This window comes from Cryptomeria japonica, chromosome 11 (genome assembly GCF_030272615.1).
Source record: "Cryptomeria japonica chromosome 11, Sugi_1.0, whole genome shotgun sequence".
Lineage (NCBI taxonomy): Eukaryota > Viridiplantae > Streptophyta > Pinopsida > Cupressales > Cupressaceae > Cryptomeria > Cryptomeria japonica.
The window spans coordinates 8,799,924-8,822,704 of NC_081415.1; the positions used below are offsets into that span (position 1 = coordinate 8,799,924).

General features: G+C 37.4%; 1 protein-coding gene across 5 annotated transcripts in view; it reads left to right on the plus strand.

Moving 5' to 3' along the window:
* LOC131050724 (phosphoglucan phosphatase DSP4, amyloplastic) overlaps positions 1–22,781 on the plus strand; it is a 159,802-nt gene that overhangs the window by 50,582 nt on the left and 86,439 nt on the right. For all 5 annotated transcript variants that reach the window (XM_059213786.1, XM_059213784.1, XM_059213785.1 and 2 more), the window contains exon 9: positions 2,090–2,149. In XM_059213786.1, the coding sequence (XP_059069769.1) occupies positions 2,090–2,149 (60 nt within the window). The remainder of the gene's footprint in view (positions 1–2,089; positions 2,150–22,781) is intronic.

Consider the following 22,781-nt stretch of genomic DNA (forward strand, 5'->3'; position numbering starts at 1 on the left):
GACATTACATTAAACAATCACTCCACCGCATATTTCAGCGGGAGGACCATAGCATTACTTATCACTCGACCACTTATTCAGCAGGAGGACTGAAAATTACAAATTTGTTGCATATCAGGTGGCAAGCCATCCTCTTCCACTTATTCAGCGGGTTGAGAATTACAAAGATAGAACTGGTTAGTAGTACTACTACCTAACCTTACAATAATAGAAATGATAGAAGGAGAGTAATGCAGATTTCTACAATTAAGATATAAATTGCTGTTACAACCAATCTGCAGGCTGGAAACACAGATCAGCAGCCTAGAGAAATGCCAAAATATTCATAACTCCCTCATTTTACATCCAAATCAGCTCAAACCAGTCTCAAACCCACCGTACATCATATGCAATGGCAACCGATCAAAACAACACCCCAAACAGACCCTTATTTAATTTGCACGCATCCCAATGCAAGGCAGAAAACCCACGCCTAGCCTAGGAATTTTGATTTGGCATAATAAATTCAAAACTTAAACAAACATGCTATAAACTTACAAAGTTTATCGCAAGTGCTGGGAAGGAAGATAGGAATGATACCCATAACTATCAGTCACTCCAGCAGAGAGGTGTGAGCAAAAATGTGCTTCAGCCACAGGCGAAACCAACAAGTTTCCAGAATCACTTCAACACCAAAATGTCTATGGCAAACTCTGAAAATGTAGAAGAATACAATGCACAACTAGGTACTATATTTCAAGTACGAAACCAGGTAGCACTAGGGAGACGCACTCCGAAGCCTCAAGTTTTGTCGCCAATCCGGCAGCATAACATTACAAATTTTCAAGATATCCCAAATGAGAGCCCAAGGCTCTTATTTATAACTTCTCACCATTCAAATTGAAATGCAAATTCCACTTCCCATTTGCATCGCATTTCATCTTCATGTGGATCCAATGTAGAGCCCAATGCAAGAGTCAAACCCCACGCCCAAGACTTGGACCCACGTTAACCACTTTTGGTGAAATTAGAGATAAGTTATAAAAAAAACATAACATCTTCCTCAATATTTCGATATCTCTCTAATAAAAATGAATTTGCCAAGAACTTAGGAAAAATAGGCATTTATCCCCATTTATAATAAATCAGTCATCAATAATCAAATTAATTAAATATTAACCTTAGGATAAGGAATTAATATTCAATTATTTTGCATATGGCTCTGGTACTGATTATTAACACTGCTAGGATGAAACTGAGTTGGGACAACCACCAAACTGCTGTAGAATCAGAACCCTGTCTATTGCCAGAAATAGAATTGTGCCAAACTGCCACTTACTAAAAATAGTAAGTCAAGAATTAATGCTCAGAAAAGCAAGATCATCGCGTCCAGAGGCAAAACATGGAGAACTCAATAGGACAGTAACACCAGAATGGTCATCCTCTGACTTACTAAAAATAGTAAGTCCTTGTTTCATCAATGCCAGACCCTCATTCTTCATTCCACCTAGCCTACGGGTCTCAGGAATAGGCTAATGGACCACTGAAAGAGCATCAATGAGAAGGGGACATTACATTTAAGTGTTTACTTTCCATTATTGCATAGAACTTCACTAAAGAAGTGAAGATTTGGCTAGCATTGTTGTCTAGTGTGTTTCTTTCAAAGTGCTGCATTTTAGAAAGTTGGTGTGGTCCTAAATACAATATGCTCTAACCTTTTTCATCTCGAAAACTAGGTGATCAGCAAGTGATAAGGACATTGCATTGCGATTTATTTTGAACTAAAAATCTGAAAAAAAAAATTAGAGTGCTCATTATGTTAATAAATTTTCAATTTCAAATTTCCTCAAAGTTTTCTTCATTTTTTCCTATATGTTGTTGATAAGAAAAGCTCAAGTACATCGTCAAAAAATTATTTTAAGGAAAAGTTTCCAGAGGATTCATGTAGATACAAAGAGTAAATTTTGAAGTTGTAATATTGTGCAAATGTTATCCCATGTTCTCATTGTCAGATTCTTTGTTTCTTGAAGCAAGATTATTTGTGTGTCAATGGTTTGTGGTTGTGAATTAATGGTGTATTGTTGTCTAAACTTATTCTTTTTTATTGCAGCTATCATATATGTATTGGATTCTAGGTTACAAACTTAGCAAGGCCAACAAACTATTACAGGTATGCATTAAATTCACCATGTTTAGGTTGATCTATTCAAATTTTTGCATTGATTGGTCCTTTTAAAAAACTTAGACTAACATTCAATTTTCTTATAGATAAATCACTTGTATTTCTCACTGAACTTTACTTTTTATCTTTAGATATAGTCTAGCAGTATTAAACTTAAATATAAAGTTTTTATGGCTTCTCTTGATATTAAGTTAATAGAGCACAATATTTTATAAACATTATTTAATTAGATGATAATTGATAAAATATATTATGTGATTTGAAAGTTCATTTTTATATTATGTATCTCTATATGCTTGTGTTTGTTTATTGCCAAATCCTCTTTTTTTTGGATTTATTGCTTGTAAGGATCCTATTATTTAATTAAATGATAACTGATAATATATATTATGTGATTTGAAAGTTCATTTTTATATATGTATCTCTATATGCTTGTGTTTGTTTAGTGCCAAATCCTCTTTTTTTTTTGGATTTATTGCTTGTAAGGATCCTATTTGTAGTTAATTTGAATCATGCCCGACAATATCCTTCAATTTCGTACCTCAAAATATTGGAGCCTTGTCTTAAGAAACGAGAAGAAAGCATACAGTGATAAAATTTTGAAATAAAAGAAACATAACCATAATTATTGTCTCCATAGAAAGTTGATAATTTATATTGTTATTTGTTGTGATATGTTTAAATCAAACATCGTAATGTAATTGCCTATGTGTAATTCGTTTCACTTTATTAATTAAATATGCAATTACCATTTCATGGTATCAAAGCTAGATTAAACTTTTTGGCAAATTTTTTTCTCAATAAAGTTTTTCAATTTTTTTTTAACAAAAAATTGTGGTTTCATTTTGCAAATTCTATGGGCTTGTCAATAAAAAATCAAGGGTTTTTCAAATTTGCAAGATTTGCAAGTCATGATTTTTAAAATTGCAAGTTTTTTTCTAAGAAAATCGCAATTCCGGTTTTTGGCAAATTCTTCTTTCATGTGCACAACGCGGAAAGATTTTTTTGAAAGCACAATCGAAGGGCTCTGTTTGGAAAAAGCACAGGTCATGAGTGGTTTGTTTTTTTCTCGATTATTTTTGTGACGGATTTTTTTCTTCACGTTTTTTGTGTCAGTTTTTTGCATTTTTTGGCAACAGACGAGGGTTTTTTTGCAATGCAGGTGTTTTCTTTGTTTTATAGTGCCCTTGAAACTTGTTTGTGCGATTTGCCTGAGTTTTTGCTCACATTGCCTACGTTTCCCATGCGAAGGGTTTTTGCCTTTTATCAGCAAGGTTTAAAATCACAAGTTTTTGCTCTTCGGCTAGCGTTTTGTTGTGACCTTAGTCTGTCTTCTTCCAATTTTCCTTTGCATTGGAACTAGGGTTGCCTATGCCCTAGGGTTTCAAACATTTTTCTAGCTCTTTTTAGTTTGACACCCTAGAGTTTTTCCAAAACGAATTGGGTTTATGTTCCGACAAGCACCTTGAGATTTGTGCAACGGTTTTGACTGATTTTCTTGACCACAAAAATCAATTGTTCATCAATGTTGTTTTTCCTCATTTTTTGTGCATTGAAAAGTGGGAGGGATGGCGTTGACCAACATAATGTTGAGAAATAATCAATGCTTCAACAGTAAAAATTACAATACGTGGAAGCAGCGTATGCTCACAATATTTGAATACCAAAGTTTAGACAAAGTTGTTTTGGGTATGACTCCTCATCCAACGGTGATGGGAACAGGTCAAGACAAGTATGATGAGCACAATCGGGAAGCAATTATACTCATCAAACCGTTAGTCACAACGACATGCTTCCACAAGTGTCATCTAGTAAGTCAGCTTCGAATATTTGGACACATATAAAGGATCTCCATGAAACATCAAACAATAGCCGAGCATTCTTACTGAAGAATGTGTTTTTTTCCAGTAATGATGAACAATAAGATGTCTCTGCAAGAGCATCTTACGAAGATCAAGGATTTTCGCGATCAACTAGAAGCTATTGATCAGGAGATGGAGGAATAAGTCATGGTAGTGATCACTCTCAAAAGCTTACCACACTCGTATGAACACTTTATAGAATGCTCAACATTACATCCACAAATGTTGATCTAAAGTTTCCTAAATTGTGCAACAAGCTTCTACAACAAGAAAGATGGAACAACAATTTAGGAGCGGCAACAAATCATCACCTGCAAAACAAGTTGTCACTGCCAAAGCCAAGGACAAAGGCAAAGGAAAAGGCGAGTTCTTGTAGCCAAAAGGATAGATTAAACTTGAGAGAAACTCCAAGAAGGTTATCACATGTCACTATTGTAGTAAGCTTGGTTACATGAAGAAGTAATGCGAAAAATTGTTCGCTGATGAGCAATCCAACTAGGGAGGTTCTCAACAAAAGGCTCATGTTGCAAAACACAATGAGTAGGAGTTTTCTTTTTATGCTTTTATTGCCAAAAGACTAGTAGATCAAGTTAAATCATATGCCTAGTACATTGATTCTAGAGCTTCTCGACATTTCACACACATAAGAGATTGGTTCACGGAGTATACAGCTTGCTTCGATTAAGTGATCTTTGGAGGAGGTGAAGATTATACGGTTGTCGGCAAGGGCAACGTTCAACTTACATCTGGTGGGAGGAGTCTCATATTCCTCAACATATATTATCTTTTGGGCATGGAGTTGAATCTGCTTTCGGTTAGTTAGATGATGCAACACTGTTCGAAGTTGGATATTGTCTTCAGTGCACACAAGTGCCACATTATTGATAAGGAGTCCAAGAAGACAATTGCGGTTGGCCTCGAGGATCATGGATTGTATAGGCTAATTGATACTAGCGAGTCTCAAGAGATTGCAATGGCTGCGAAGAGTTCTTCCATAAGCACTCTTTGGCATCAACGGTATGGGCATCTCAACCTATTATATCTCTCTCAATTTGGCTCAGGAGAATCTAGTAGAAGGCTTACTTGAGATTCAGCAACAGACACATGGTGTATGCGGAGCTTGCCAAGCAAGGAAGGAACATCAAACTCCATTCCTCAATGGACAAGCTTGGAGAGCATTCAAGGTATTACAGTTGGTTCATGTAAACTTTTTGTGGACCAATGTATATGGCATCGATCGTTGGTGCCAAGTATTTTCTTCTGTTTGTTGATGATTTTAGTAGAAAAATGTGGGTGTTTTTTCTCAAAGCAAATTCAGATGTGTTTAAGAATTTTAAAAGTTTAAAGCATTAGTTGAAAAAGAGTCAAGACATCAAATCATAACTCTTAGGTCAAATAATGGGAGTGACTTTTGTTCCACTGAATTCATGAACTTTTGTGCTAAACACAACATCGAACGTCAATTTACCGCACTCTATACCCCTCAACAAAATGGTGTTGTTGAGTGGAGGAATCGAATCATAACAGAATGGCTCGGTGTATGATTGAAAACAAGAGTGTGCCTAAGAAATTTTGGGCTAAAGCAGTCTATACTGCAGTTTACCTTCTAACTTGGTCTCCCACATAGACCATTAAGAAGATGACTCCCGAGGAAGCTTGGTCAAGGAGGAAACCAAAAATCAGCCACCTCAGGGTTTTTGGTTTGGCTGCATATACTTCAATTCCAAATGCAAAGAGAGAACAAAACTGGATTCCAAAAGTCAAAAGTTGATGCTTATAGTCTACAGTGGCAATCATAAGGCCTATCAATTGATTGATGTGGACATTGACTATCTCACATTTAGTAGAGATGTGGTTTTCGATGAAGATAGTGGGCCCTTTCAGCTTGCTTCTCCCATCTAGCATCCTGAAGATTAGCCTCTATAGAAAATAGATATAGGTGTTAGGCTTCCATTAGCTTCACCTGAAGGGAGGGGTTCCGGTGATTCTTAACCTAAAGTTGTGGAATCACCTAGGCATGATATTGTACCACCAAAGTTCCCTTAGGAAAACTTGGATCACCATCCATATGATTTTATTCCAAGCAGCCCAAGTCATGTTGCTACACTTGATTTGGAAGTAGATGGTTCTGCTCTCCGTTCTAAGTGGTTGGAAAAGCTTATCGATGATGTGCGAGATGATGAGCTTGTTTAGGGTAGATCTTCTAAAGCCAAGAGCAAGAAGAACACAATCAACTTTGCTCTTATGGCCAACATTTAGTGTTTATGAGCCCTAGACTTACTCAGAGGCAAAAGGAATACCCGAATGGTAAAAGGCTATGGAAGTTGAACATCATAGTCTTCTAAAAATAACACTTGGATTCTATCAAATCTTCCACCTGGGAAGAAACACATTGGCTGCAAATGAGTCTACAAAGTGAAATACAAAGTTGATGAGACACTTGATAAATATAAGCTTGGTTAGCAGCTAAAGGCTTCTCATAGAAAGGAGTTGATTATGAGGAAACCTTTGATCCTACAACAAAGATGAGCACTATCTGACTGCTTCTAGCCATTCCAGTATAGTCTGGCTAGAAAGTCCATCAGATGGATGTAAAGAGTGCCTTTCTCAATGATGATTTGGAGGAAGAGGTTTACATTACGCAATCTCATGGTTTTAAGGTTGCAGGCAAAGACTAGGTATGTAGACTAGTGAAGCCTCTTTATGGCCTAAAACAAGCCCCCAGGGCATGGTACATCAAAATTGATCAATACTTGGTTGCACAGAGCTTTCAAAGAAGTCCTTCGGATCCCAACTTGTATGTAAAGAGTGTTGGTAATGACATCATTTTTCTTGTCATCTATGTCGATGATATCATCATTACTGGTAGTGGAGAACACTTGCTTGAGCAAATCAAATAGAACTTGTGTTAGGTGTTTGATATGATAGATTTGGGACTTCTACATTATTGTCTTAGTATAGAGGTTTGACAATCAGGTGGCAACATTTTCATCTCTCAGTCGAAGTCTACCAGGTTTTTGCTAGATAAGTTCAGGATGCAAGATTGCAAACCTTCATCTACACCTATGGAGAAATGGTTGAAATTATCAACCAAATTAGATTCACCTATGGTGAATGAGTCAGAATTCAGGCAACTAGTTGGCAGTCTCATCTATCTTACAGCCAATAGACCTAATTTTAGTTATGGTATGAGCTATATCTCGTTTCATGACAACCCCAAAAGCAAAACATTGGGTTGCACTAAAGCATGTACTAAGATATGTGAAAGGGACACCTGACATTGGCATTCTGTATAGCAAAAGAAAAGATCCTCAGCTGATTGTGTAATATCCTGGATAATTTTTTTAGTTTTAAAGCAATAAGGATTACAAACAAACACCATAACCCGTTAAGGTTAGAAAATATAATCTCAATACTGTTGAAAGTAACCCTTCCACTTTCAGATCACCAAGAGCCCAATCTGGGAGGGTGAGAGTATACAGTGTTCCGGGGATCGTTAGTACCATAAACCAACTGAAAGCTTAATACAATAATGGGCAGCAAGCCAGCCCCTTCCGTATCCAGCAGGTAAGCAAGAAACTTGGCACTAAACCAGCCAAGCAAACAACTCACCAAGACACAAATCACTCAACCGCAATGTTTCAGCGGGAGGACTGAATCACATCAAAAACTCAACTCGACCGCTTATTCAGCAGGAGGACCATTACAAACATAAAATCACTCAACCACTTACTCAGTGGGAGGACAGAACTTCATAACTGAATTACATAGCAAATAGGCAACTAAGCCAGCCTCTTCCACTTATGCAGTGGGCAAGCAACACCATAAATGGTTAGTAGTACTACTACTTAACCTTACAATTCAGAAAGATAAGATTAGAGATAATATCCAGTGCAGATTACAGCAAGAAGCAACTAACAAATTAACTCAAATCATGCTACTACTGTTGTACCAAAAATCTGAAGTCAAACAAGCATGACTAGTCTCAACCGGCAACACCAAAATGATCATAACTCACTCAAATGAAGTCGGAAACACACCAAATCAAATGCGAATGAAAGATATAACCTAGACAATGAAACATGAACACAAAACCTGCAATCCAGTCGCCTCAAAACAGAAGCATGCATCCCAATGCACCTCTGGAATGGTACGACCCAGATGAAAGGTACGATTTGCAACTAAAAATCCAATTCTCCAAATCAGTGGCTATAAAATTGCAGACTATATCGCCTCCATGCCACGTTTTGATAGAGCCAATACCTAGAACGAAAGAATCACTTGGTCGAGAGGTATGAGCAAAATAAATTTTCAGCAACTCCACGACCAGCAGCAAGAAAACACTCCAAAATCCACATGAAACACTCCACACTCAGCAAAACACTCTCTAACAGCACTGGAAATACAAGAAACACAGCCAGGTACTATCTCCCAAGTACGAAACTGAGACTTAGCTAGGAAGCCACACTTCGAAGCTCAGATTTCAATTGCCAAACCGACAGCGTAACAATGCAATTTCATAAGATATCCAAATGGGAGGCCAAGCACGTGTATTTATAGTTCTTTCCCTCTGAAATTCAAATGTAAATGCTCACAAATTCACCTATCCAAATTTCATTTCATTTCACTAACATATGGCGTCCAAATGACATTTCATTCCATTTCCTAAGGTGGGTGCCCAAGTTGCATTTTAACCAATAATTAAACAAGTTCAAACTTGCCTAAGTCTTCAACAATAACTTAATGCATTCTCCAAAATTCAACGCCTAACTTAGGGAAATATAACATTGATATTAGATATAAATGTCTTTTCCTAAGTCACCCAATATATCATTAATCGGTAATAAAATAATTAAATATTAAACCTTAGGATAAGGAAATAATATTTAATTAAATCACTTATGACTCCAATACTAATTATCAACAAAATCTAGGATGAAGTCCAAGGGGTTGAGCTTAGTTGGTTAAAGCATTGAGTTCTCAATGTGGAGACCCAAGTTCGACTCCCATGAGGGACACCTTTGTGTAGAATTCTAAGTTGTGACTCTTGGTCTTCCATTGGTTGTTTACAGTGGATTTCTAAGCTATGACCCTTGGTCTTCCAATTGTTGTTTCTAATTTGGTGCTCGAAAAGAGCTAGTATTTGTAATAAGTTTGCTTGAAAGGAGCTGGTATTTGTAATAAGTTTGTAACATGGATGCTCGAATGAGCAAAAATGAGCTTTGTGATTCTATGATACTTAATACAAAAACAAAATCCAGGATGAAGCTGAGCAATGAAGACCACTGAACTGCTATAGGAACAGGACCCTGTCCAAACTGCTAAAAATAGAATTGCTCAATACTGCCACTTACTAAAAATAGTAAGTCATGGAATACTCCTCCAAAACACATGATCTTCACACCCAGAGAAAGAGCTTGGAAATCTTAGTAAGACAACATCATCCAAACAGCCAAACCCTAACTTACTAAAAATAGTAAGTTCTCACTTCACCAAAGAATCAAATGCATGTTATGCCACCCTGGAGCTCATGAAAAACCCAGAAGGAAACCATAGACAGAACTGAAGAATTCCCTCCTAGTAAACCCTAAAAAGCTCGAGCAGAACTCCACAAAAGTTGGAAACCCTAATTCTCCTTTCAAATTAGCCTACGGGTCTCTGAAATAGGCCAATGGACCACTGAACTAATCACTGCGGAGAAGGGGACATTACAATCTGCCCTTCCCAAAATTGGTTGTCCTCAAGCAATGCCATCACAACTCCAAAAAAATTTAAACTGATCTGCGTCAAAGCAAGTATGATCTTAGGGTCCCATGCCCGTCTTAGGAAGAACCCACCATGCTGATACTGCGCCACTTTGATGAGATTAGTGAAAACATCACGCCAAAATTGCACTAACCTCTCTTGTAACTCCAAAATGTTACCATCCATGATGCTCAAATTGAAAAATCTTGAAGGACTGACATCACTATCGTGCACCATCTCATGCCCATAAAGCTTTGAGTAATCAATATCAACATTGCCACTATCTATCACACGCCTGGGCAATAGGAAATAAAGTCTACACCAATCACAATCAAACTCCACAACATATCTCCCCAAGGTGTCAAGCGGAGCCATGATTGTAAATGTGGCTTCTCCAAATCTCCCTGCAAAGATGAAAACAATTCTTTGCAAGAGCTCAACAACCTCATCCCCATAGCTCCACATGAATCTACTAGGCCTCAATTGAATTATTGTGATACAACCATGGAGACTTCTGAAATCTCTTATAGTTCCTATTTCAAGCACCTCAGAATGATGAACCATAGAGAGCAAAGGTTCGTTGTCCCAATCATAAGTAGAAGAGAGGGCATAAGAATAACCACTAGTTAGAGCTTGAACACTTCCCATACACAGATACTGATAGCCCCAACTCACCATACCTTTCATCTGAGACCATAAACCCGTTCTGCCAAGAGACTGTGAGGTCTGAAAAAGAGTACACCAACAGCCCACCAATTCTGAAATGACTGACTTGAGATCTGATTTTAAGAAAATCAGCATCCAAGAAGATGAACAGCTACTACAACACAGGAAATTGTCGTCTGAAACAACACATCTGCTCATGTCCAAGGCTGGAAAACACCTCCAAGCAATCTCCAATTGAAAGCCATTACTTGCATGACCAAAGAAATTGCACCAACTCCACTGAATGAGAGAAAACCATAAAGTGAAGTGGTTAATTTGCAACCAATCAGCAAGCCCAAATTTGAAAATCTGATCCATTCTTTTCCAAAGAGGATGCTCAAGAGTATGCATTTGTTCAATGCTCCAATTTTGAAACAATATCTCATGGTTGCAAATTGCACCTAGATCCCAAACTCTGCAATGTGATCCACCCTCATCACTGAAGTCAAAAGGAATTCCCACATCAAACTTGAATAGTGGATTAACAAATGTCCAATCAGAATTTGTATCAAACAATGGACTATCAACCTACTGATTACCATCAGAGTCATGCTCCAAACATTCTTCTGCTCCAAAATCACGTTTTTAGATCTTTGGGGACAAAGATCAAGATCATACTCCTCCTGAATGCAATCAAGCTCCTCCATCCCCTGATTGATCTCGTTGGCCATTTCTCTATTCTCTTTCTCTCTTAAATGTTTGGCCTCATAAAGCTGATCATTTGCTTCAAGAAGTGTCTCTTGGACACTTTTGAAAGAAAGCCTAGTGGAATCAAGCTCACTAACCTCTCCTCTCAATTGCTTATTCAAAGACAAAGTCTCATCAGCAAACTTGGTGGCAACATCTTTATCATGCATCATGTGTAAGAAAACCAATTTTATTCCTTCCATTGTGTTCTTGATCATGTGCAAATCAGCAAGGGGAACATTTTGTTCACATTGGTCTCTTGGTGTCATGAAGATGAATTTTTCAACTAGGCTTCTAATGTCATCCAATCTAGATAGAGTGTGTATTTCATTTTCAGCAGACACCAACAATTCATTCTTCCAATCATAATCATTCAAGGCAAAGGTATTGTTGTTATAATGAATACTAGAATCACAACTATCACATTGGGCATCAAAGTCCTCTAGATTGTCACAAATCACCTGTGCCTCTTCTTTATCACCCTCAACAGTGAACTGTGACTCTAGATCAACGAGGTCACTATGTCTATGCTCAAGATCAGCAACATGCATTGATAAATCAGTCATGTCATCAACACCATCAATGCCATCTTCCATGTAAACATTGTTCTTTAAAACCAATACAGTATTAGGATCAAATGTAAATTCATCCCAAATTGGATCCTCTTCAAACTTAGTTTCTTTTACACCTGGATCCCAAATGCTAAAAAGCTAATTACTTTGTTTAGTTAAAAAGTGCTCACCATAGCTCCAAGTATACTCCAACTTAGTTCTTGAATCTTCTCTCAGTTTCCGCTTCCACACATTGCTATTCTCACCAAGAGCAATGCTAGAACCGAGTGATGTTCCATCTTCTATCTCATACAATGGGTTATTGGATGTTATCCAATTCTGGTCTAGGGTAGAAAGTGCACTGCCACTATGGTCAAGATCCAAATCAAAATCATAATACTTGTCAACACTGATCCCATAACTGTCCCAACCCTCTTGTGCATCCTCATCATCACTTTCAGCGGTGTTTTGTGGATCCAATTCACTAAGATGACTAAGTTCATGCTCAAAATCAGCCTCATGTGAAGATAAGTCTGATTTCCTCTCAGGAATTAAATTAGCTTCATCGGTTCTAACCTGCATATTTGTATCATGCTCTTCATTCTTGAAGTCATTGGTCTCAAGACCAACATTGACTGAATCTGAATTAGGCTTCAGAATTGTGGTTTTGTTCTTTCCACAAAACCAATCATCATTATTTCTAATTTCATGCAAGTTTGAGGGAGTATCTTGAGGCTTTGTCACACATTCTTCATATGTCAAGATAGCCTTCCCATCCAAGCGCTTGGATTTTACAACACTCATTGTGTATACCCTTTCTTCTCTCCGCTTCTTATGATTCATAACTTGGTCAAGAGACAAAATATTTCTGATCTCTGCAGGGAGTGATGCATACTCTGTGTAACAAGCCCGTATCTCATCAGCCACAAGGACTTCAACTTCAGGTGGCGGTACTTCCCTTGGAAGGAAAACAGGCTACAAGGGTGTTGACACTGAACCAACTGGCATTCCACCATTGTTACTGCTATGGTTGCTGGCATTCCCATTACCTCTTGGATTGTTAGAGGTGCTACCATTGTGACCATTGGTGTTTTGATTATGATTATGACCTCCACTAGGATTCTTAGTCATAGTAGCTAGCAACTGGGACATCATGTTCATCATGGTGTCAAACTTCTTCTCAACTCTTTCCACGGCCACATTTGCATCATTTTGACCAAATATTCTCTCTGCCATTGAATCAACCACTGTTTCTTTGTCACTCAAGAAGAACTCCGATTAATCGGAACACACAGGCTGGCAAGAAAACTAGCTCTAATACCACAGTAATATCACGGATAATTTTTTTTGTTTTAAAGCAATAAGGATTACAAACAAACACCATAACCCGTTAAGGTTAGAAAATATAATCTCAATATTGCTGAAAGTAACCCTTCCACTTTTTGATCACCAAGAGCCCAATCTGGGAGGGTGAGAGCATACGGTGTTCCGAGGATTGCTAGCACCATAAACCAACTGAAAGCTTAATACAATAACGAGCGGCAAGCCAGCCCCTTCCGCTTATCCAACAGGTAAGCAAGAAACTTGGCGCTAAACCAGCCAAGCGAACAACTCACCAAGACACAAATCACTCAACTGCAATGTTTCAGCGGGAGGGCTGAATCACATCAAAAACTCAACTCGGCTGCTTATTCAGCGGGAGGACCATTACAAACATAAAATCACTCAACCACTTACTCAGTGGCAGCACAAAACTTCATAACTGAATTACAGAGCAAATAGGTGGCTAAACTAGCCTCTTCCACTTATGCAGTGGGCAAGCAACACCATAAATGGTTAGTAGTACTACTACTTAACCTTACAATCAGAAAAATAAGATTAGAGATAATATCCAGTGCAGATTACAGCAAGAAACAACTAACAAATTAACTCAAATCATGCTACTACTGCTGTACGAAAAATCTGAAGTCAAACAAGCATGACTAGTCTCAACCGGCAACAGCAAAATGATCATAACTCACTCAAATGAAGTCAGAAACACACCAAATCAAATGCGAATGAAAGATATAACCTGGATGATGAAACGTGAACACAAAACCTGCAATCCAATCACCTCAAAATAGTAGCACACATCCCAATGCACCTCTAGAATGGTACGACCCATCTGAAAGGTACAATTTGCAACTAAAAATCCAATTCTCCAAATCAGTGGCTATAAAATTGCAGACTATATCGCCTCCATGCCACGTTTTGATAGAACCAATACCCAGAACGAAAGAATCACTTGGTCGAGAGGTATGAGCAAAATAAAGTTTCAGCAACTTCGCGACCAACAGCAAGAAAACACTCCAAAATCCACACGAAACACTCCACACTCAGCAAAACACTCTCTAACAGCACTGGAAATACAAGAAACACGGCTAGGTACTATCTCCCAAGTACAAAACTGAGACTTAGCTAGGAAGCCACACTTCGAAGCTCAGATTTCAATTGCCAAACCGACAGCATAACAATGCAATTTCATAAGATATCCAAATGGGAGGGCAAGCACCTGTATTTATAGTTTTTTTCCTTTGAAATTCAAATGTAAATGCTCACAAATTCACCTCTCCAAATTTCATTTCATTTCACTAACATATGGCGTCCAAATGACATTTCATTCCATTTCCTAAGGTGGGCGCCCAAGTTGCATTTTAACCAATAATTAAACAAGTTCGAACTTGCCTAAGTCTTCAACAATAACTTAATGCATTCTCCAAAATTCAATGCCTAACTTAGGGAAATATAACATTGATATTAGATATAAATGTCTTTTCCTAAGTCACCCAATATATCATTAATCGGTAATATAATAATTAAATATTAAACCTTAGGATAAGGAAATAATATTTAGTTAAATCACTTATGACTCCAATATTGATTATCAACAAAATCCAAGATGAAGCTGAGCAATGAAGACCTTGTCCAAACTGCTAAAAATACAATTGCTCAATATTGCCACTTACTAAAAATAGTAAGTCATGGAATACTCCTCCAAAACACATGATCTTCGCACTTGGAGAAAGAGCTTGGAAAGCTCAGTAAGACAACATCATCCAAACAACCAAACCCTAACTTACTAAAAATAGTAAGTTCTCACTTCACCAAAGAATCAAATGCATGTTATGCCACCCTAGAGCTCATGAAAAACCTAGAAGGAAACCATAGACAGAACTGAAGAATTCCCTCCTAGTAAACCCTAAAAAGCTCGAGCAGAACTCCACAAAAGTTGGAAACCCTAATTCTCCTTTCAAATTAGCCTACGGGGCTCCGGAATAGGCCAATGGACCACTGAACTAATCACTACGGAGAAGGGGACATTACAGATTGGTTTTAGAGACTCGGATTGGGCAGGTTTTGTTGTTGACAATAGGTCTACTTCTGGGTATGTCTTTGTAGTCAGCTCAAAATGCCTATTGTTATGTTTGATAATATTTGTTATCTACCAATGTATTAATTGTTCGTATTAAGTGGGTTGTTACTCTCAAAGAGTTAATGTGTTGGTTGGTTGATGGTTGTGTTCCTCCCGACAACTATCAGGTTCTTTAAATATGTTGTGTACTACCAAGGAAGGTAGTATGGTATAGTTGGATCTAGTGTAACCCTTGACCGAATATCTCTGGTCTTATTCTATGTAATAAGTTCATGTGTGGATAAAGATATATTATACTATTCTTTCTGGTAAGCATTGTCATGTATATTATTATTTCCTGTACTGAATTTATTAGGTATAGTAGTAAACAATCTTCAATCTTGGCACAAGTGCAATCACATGGACCGATAAGAAGCAACAGGCAGTAGCTCTTTCCTCAACAGAAGAAGAGTATCGAGGAACTGTTAAGGCAGCATGCGAGGCAATTTGGCTTCAAAGGATGCTTTCTAACGTGAAAATATCTCAAGCAAGGCCTTCACCCTTATATTGTGATAATCAAGGGGTGTTGAAAATTGCCAAGAATCCAATCTTCCACGAGTGAACCAAACATGTATAGCTCCATTTTCATTTCATTCACCATCTTGTTGAAGATGGAACTATGGTCTTGCAATATGTTCCTACTGTGGCCCAGACTGCAAACGTTCTCACGAAGTCTCTGAGCCCGAACAAGTTTGTAAAATTTATGGGGCAACTTGGTGTTGTTGATAGGATGACCATTAAGGGTATTAAAGTATTTATTATATTATTTAATGGTCATTTAGTTTAAGCTTCGTTTAGTTAGTTTCTATTTCATTTTTTTGCTATTGATTGTTTCTTTTAGTCTTTTAGAAACATCGCAATGTCATTGCCTATATGTAATTTGTTTCACTTCATTAATTAAATATGCAATTACCATTTCAATTAGTGTGTGTCACTTGCTAAGAGCCAACAATTTTGTTAGCATGGGGACCAAGCAGTTAGTTTATCTACAAAACTTTCCTAAAGCTTCTCTAATATGAGAACTTATTTGTTAGATACTAGAGTATCTGGTGGCATATTTATTTAGGGAAAAAATGGTATATCTACAAACCTATGGGAAGATCGTGGGAACTAAAAAAGGTGCCCTCCATCTACATAACTATTGATAGCTTTCACATCAATTATTGATGGAAAAAGGTCCAGTTAAAGTTTGTGGTCACTGATTTACTATAGACTTGACCATGTTGCTTGGAGCTTATTAGGAAATTCAATAAATTTAGCCATTCAAGCAAAAGGAGGTGTTGTAGAGTCTTAATTCAAAGAGTCTCATATATTCCATCTAAAGATATCTTTTATAATAAATGATCATTTATTAACGGATTTGTATATTATGCGAATCTATTGTAATTTATGATCATTTATGTATAAGTTTAGTTTATTTTATCCTTTTATATGGTCATGGTTTAATATTATTTATGTATTCATTTGCTTATAGGTTTACTTTGTTGTAATTAATTTTTGGGTATTTTATTATTAAGTTCTTGGTTATTTAATTAATTTATCTTTTAGTCTCTTATTTTGTGCCTCTCATTCCTTTCTCTTGGTCCATGTCTTTTAATATTTGGTTCTTGTTATTATTTTATTATTTTATGTGCCTACTTTTTTCTTCCAATCACTTCTTGCCATGTGTAACCTCTTCCCTCCCCTCTCCCTACTCCACATCTTTTTAGTCACCCCTGGTCTGCAACAATTCATCTGTCTACTCCTTGAGCTCTCTATCATCCTAATGATGAATCACAGAGCGTGATTCGAAATGTTGATGCAAAAATAGAAACACAATCGAATCCAAAAATCGCAACAAGAAACATAATGGATTGTGGAAAACTCATATCATTATAATAAAAAGAGATTCATTCTTGGTACAAAATGGCTACTTACAATTCATTTGACAATGGTAGATATTTAGGAAAAAAATGAAAGCTTACATAAACAAACTGCAAATGTGGGGGTGGCACCTTACATAATCCGAAGATGCCAATCATTTCAAATTAACATGTCCTTAGCAGCTGTGTTGAGTCAACTTTATCACTATGTTTGAGCAAACATAGTGTGGTGTGTATGTGGTTTAATTCTCTAATTCACATGATCCCTTTGACCTTCTACTCCTTATTAATTATCATGCTTTATAGAAAACCAATGCCAAACTTTATTGGGTAGAACCTTTCGCTGGTACAAATTTTCAAATTCTTAAGAAATAGTAGCACACACAATAACAGATGTGTTGTGTCCCCTTTTTCAGGGTAAGATAATTAGAAGAGACTGAACCAAGAAGGCTAATGGGGTGGTGCAAGAGAAATAAATTAATAGCTTAGCTTAAATTGTTGAAAAAGTAACTTTATGTTATGTTCATAAAGGCAATTTATGTTTACTTAAAAGTTATAAAGTGTTGCTAGGAATGGGGTCCAAAAGTAATGTCATTTTAAAAAGACTTTCTAGACACTTTGTAAAATAACTTTTGGAGGGAAAAGGGAAAAGAAGAAAATAATATTATATTCTCTCTAAGTGCTTATAGGAGGAGTTGGGTTTTGAAGAGGATTGTCCATTTTATTGTTGCTAAACCCTCTTATTCGATGATCAAGTGTCTAGTTTATCTTTTGGCCAAAGGACAAGGAATCTCTTGGTTTCTGGATTGGAGTCAGGGACGAAAATCCTCATATCCCTTAGAGGAAATTCCATCCATGGATCGCATATGTGTAGAAAGATTATCTTAGGAGCATGATGAAAAATTCAAAAATTGTGCTAAAGTTATTGAAGAGTTTTCTAGATTTCTAGTTTGGTCGTTCTATGAGTTTTTGAATTTATATTTGATATATGTTCAAGGAGATTTTAGAATATTATTATATAGTGGCAAATATTAAAAATATATGAATGGGCTAACCGTACCATTTCAAGCCTAATTGTACCCCTTTATATTCATATTCTCTAGCCTTGGTCATAATATATTAGGGGAGAGGGGCCAGTAATTGTAAAGGGTCCAATAGTCGTTATAGCATTTGTGCATATAATATCCAATTTTACCACGAATTTATACTATTAATTGCAAATAAATAATCCATATGTAAATTAAAAAAATACCAAATGTTGGTCAAAATGGAACAATACTTGAACACAAGAGAACCTATAAATGTTATTGTCATCACTAAACCCTGCACCCCTATTTGCTAAGCTATCAACTCAGCAGGCTTGTGACCCATGAGAACACTCCTAGGCCTGTGGGTTGCCTAAAAATTGGAGTGACCCTCCAGAGAAAGTTAGTTATTAGTTGGTTATCACCTAATTTTAACTAACTTAATGACTTGCTGAGAAAAGGGGAAGAAGGATTACATAAAAATGAACCTACTGTGTAACAGGTGATGCACCAAACTGAATATCTGAAAATTTGGACAAGCTGATTAACACACAAAATAACCAGTAACAAAAAGGAACTCTTGCACAACTCAAACACTCATAACCTCTGCATTAATACTTCATAAGAAGGCTGAAATATAAGAATCTCAGTAGGAGAAAACATGCTTTCTCACAACTTGAGGTTACTCTTATAACTAGCACAACCTATGACCTGCAAATAATTAGAAATTCTTGCATATAGGTGCTGATAGAAACACAATCACAAGGACAAAAGACATCACATGAACTGCATCAACACTAAGCCCACAATACCAAGAAATCTGAGAAGGCAAAATGTTCTATTACTGTCAAAAGATGTTACAAAGCTATCAAAACTTTCTGAAATTGAGTTACAAACTCCTTCCTTCTGCAAAAGAACTCAGAAAATTACAATATGCAAGAAGCAAAAGGTAAGAACCACCCTCCAATAATGAAACTTGGAGACATATATGCTTTCCAAAAAGCAGATAATGAATAAATATCCCCACCTCCTCTTGGGCGAGCAGAAACATAAAGCCCACTTTTCAGACCCTAAAACAGGTCTGAAAGGGAACACACTTGAGCAAAAGTCAAGTCAGCACATGCCTTGCCATAAAAGCACTTGAATGCCCCAATAAATGACCCCAAAATATCTCTGACAGGCCTGCAAGCCTTCATCATTGCAAAAAATATCTCTGACTTGCCTATTAAATAAAAATAAAATAAATACCTGTTGTGAACATTTCACACATCGCCCCATCAGGATGGGGAGCCCCTCTCTTTTCATTGGTTTTGCTTTCTCTTAGCTAGGTTTTTCTCTGCTTGCTAGGTGTATTGAGTGAGTTAGTGGTTGCCTGGGCTGGGTAGATTAGGTTTTCCTTCGAAGAGCTCATCCAGGGTTTCTTTCAGAGCTAAATTTGACCTGGGCTTGGAGAAGTCATATGTTGTCTGCCTTGAACCCTAGTGTTATATTAGAAGGATCTTGCCTCTCAAGAGATGGAAAATGGATAAATTGTGCAAAAAGGGATATAGGTTGTACGTCAGGATAGGTCAGGGTTGTTGGTTTTTTAGTCAAAGTCTTGTCTTCTGTCGAGTCGGAGTTGACTAAATAGAGCCAGTGACAAAGAGAAGATTCAAGAAGCTATTTAAGGCATGATGGGTGAAAAAGATAAAGATTTTGAACCAAAGAACAAGAATTTCGCTCTTGACCCTTCCAAAGGGTCCAGAGTGAATTCCTCCACAAGATACTCCACCTTGACCCAAATTGTGAGTTAACCCATTCCTAGGCTTGAATGATGGCAAAACGCTTGTTTGAATGAAGAAATGTGAGGCAATGAAGTCAGGATTATAGCCTAAGGTGAATTTCGCTCCTGACCCTTCCAAAGGGTCGAGAGCAAAATTCATAGAAAACCCTATTTTTCTTCACAAAGTCTCCAAATGGATGCCAAGTTGAGCTTGATAGAGGTCAAAGGAGGCCTAACAAGTTATGTCCTAGACATGAAAAGGAGAAAAGAGGTGAAAGATTAGCTCAAAACTAGGATTTCGCTCCTGACCCTTCCAAAGGGCCCAAAGCGAAATCCTCATTTGACCCTCAATTTTGGCCTAAGGCATTGAAAATGAAAATTTTGGAGCCAAGTGGATGGCAAATGGACTTGGATGTGGCGAGAGGAGAGAAAATTTGACCAAATTTTGAAGATGGATTGGATGAAAGAGGTAGGAAATCAAGCAAAACTAGAATTTCGCTCTTGACCCTTCCAAAGGGTCTAGAGCGAAATTCTTAGAAGAGACCTTTTTCCTCTTTGTTTGCACTAAAAGTCTTGTTCCTTGGACATGGCGGGGGTAAATGATGTATCTTTGCCTTTTGAAGTGATAGAATGTGAAAGAGTGAAGGATTTTTGACCAAGACAAGGATTTCGCTTCTGACCCTTCCAAAGGGTCTAGAGCGAAATTCATTCAAGACCCTTTTTTCTTCACAAAACCTTGAAGTGAATGCTAACTTGGACTGGAGGATGATCAGGAGAAGCCTAATGAGTTATATCCAAGCCAAAGAAGGGAGTTAGAGAAAAAAGAGAAAAAAAAAAGATTAAGATTGTTAGTGTTAATGCATGGTAGTGTTGACGTGTATTTTGTACACAGCCTAACACAGAATAAAATACCCAAGGGTACCTTATCCTCTCTTGAATAAAGTTTCCGAATGCTGAAGATATCGCGAAAAGGATCAATCGGAGAAACTTCAAGGTTCTTGTATGTAGGATCTCTACGTGTGGATAAGCTCTTTGTGGTATGATGTGATTTGCTGGAATCACAAGGGGACTTACATTTGATGATTGAACTTCTGATTTGCCTTTGAATATTGCTGGAACACAGGATCTTACTGCCTTAGATTTGAAAAATGGAAAAAAGATGAGGGCGAAGAGAGGATCTAATCCTAACACTAAGAATGTAGGAGCAATGATTGATCTTTGATGAAACTCTAACTAGGTCTTGTTTTGACATCGCAGGACCATCTCCACAAGGCTAGTGCGATCTTCGAAGGGAAGCTTTATGATGTTCAAATCATCACTGCAGGCATAGACACCATCAGGTTGATGCATATCAATGAAGAAGCAACAATTGAAGTTAAGCTTAAGCTGAACGATTCCAGTTGACTACACAAGGCAAGTCTGCAATCAACAAACTGCTAGTAGTATGGATATGCAAATTTCACCATCAATGAAGCATATTTCTTCCACTCATCTAATAACATGAAATCAAATATGAGAAGTATAAAGACCATGCAAATTGTCGAATCGACCCATAAATTTCACCATTTCTTCAATGAAGTTACAAGTCTTTTACAACAACATCTTGGCAACAATCTTTGCCTTCTCTCTCTACTCTACTCTAATTAGTATTCTATCAACTAGCTAACTACTCTCTATTTGTCTTCTAACCGCTTTCCAACTCTTTCCTAACTATTGCCTTTACAAAATGAAATGCCAGGGCTTATATAGTGCCCTCAATACAATTCGATGGCTTAGATCAATTCGAGATCAATGGCCAAGATTCAACAATGAAAACCTTAATTAGGGTTTGTTACAACCATTACATAACATTTAATGCTTGACCAATGATAAAATTGTATTGCTTGGACACATGTCCTTTCTAGAAAAATCGACCAATGGATAGCCGAGGTAGGTACATCGGAGTTTGTGCCACCTTCCATGAGTTAGGTACATTGAATCTGGACATGCTGAGGTGGACCACACTGACTGGAGAAGTGATGACTAAGATGCCACCTCGTCTGACACTTGTAACTTGGTAAATATTCAACTTGATGTTGTTGAGAAGCTAGCTTTAATTAATTCTTCTGGAACTATCTGCTTCTTCAACGAACCCTTCTTCTAACTCCTTGTGTCCTTGATGTGCAGGATGATTGATGTACCTCGCCTTGGAATACTGGATTGGAAGAGGTCGCCTTATCTTGATGATGCTGGATCAAAGAAGGTCGTCTTTGTTGATACTAGGCTGGAGGAGGTCGCCCTTGTCCTTGCTTGATCGTCCTTGATCTGGCTTGATTTTCCTTGAGAAGAGTCCTCCGACTTGTAGATCTTTCGAGCTTGGAGTCGCCATCTTGATACCTACACAACATTTCAAAATTAGTAATAGATTCTGCAACGTGGAAATATAGACTAGAAAGAGGATTTAAGTTTTAAATTAGGAAACCTCATGATAAATCTTTGAATTATCATTTCCTAAATTTAACTAAGCCACTTGAGATTGAAAATTCAAAATTCAAAATTGAGACTAGGAGAATCTCGCCATACCTCCACTTGGGAATTAACTCTAAGAAATGATGTAAAATTAAGCAAGTTTGGTAGGCAAAATGTGGATCGAAGTCTTCAAAATGTGCTTCTTCTATCAACTTCACCACTTCTAGCCTTCAACGTCTTGAGGAAAATTTGCTCCACCTCTAGCCTTTAACTGGCACTCCTTCCTGGATGAGATTTCGCACTTCCATTGCTCCTTCAAAATCGCACTCGGACAAATGATTGAATGATGGATTAACATGCTCAACACACCCCTCCTATATAGGCGCTCATCTTGATAATTGCCCCTAGGCCGACTTGGAAAATAGGCCCAAAAAACAAATAAAATTTAATAAAAGAGGGGGCCGACCTTGCAAAATAATACCCCAAGCGCTCCCTTTTTTAAAATTTAATTTAATAATAATT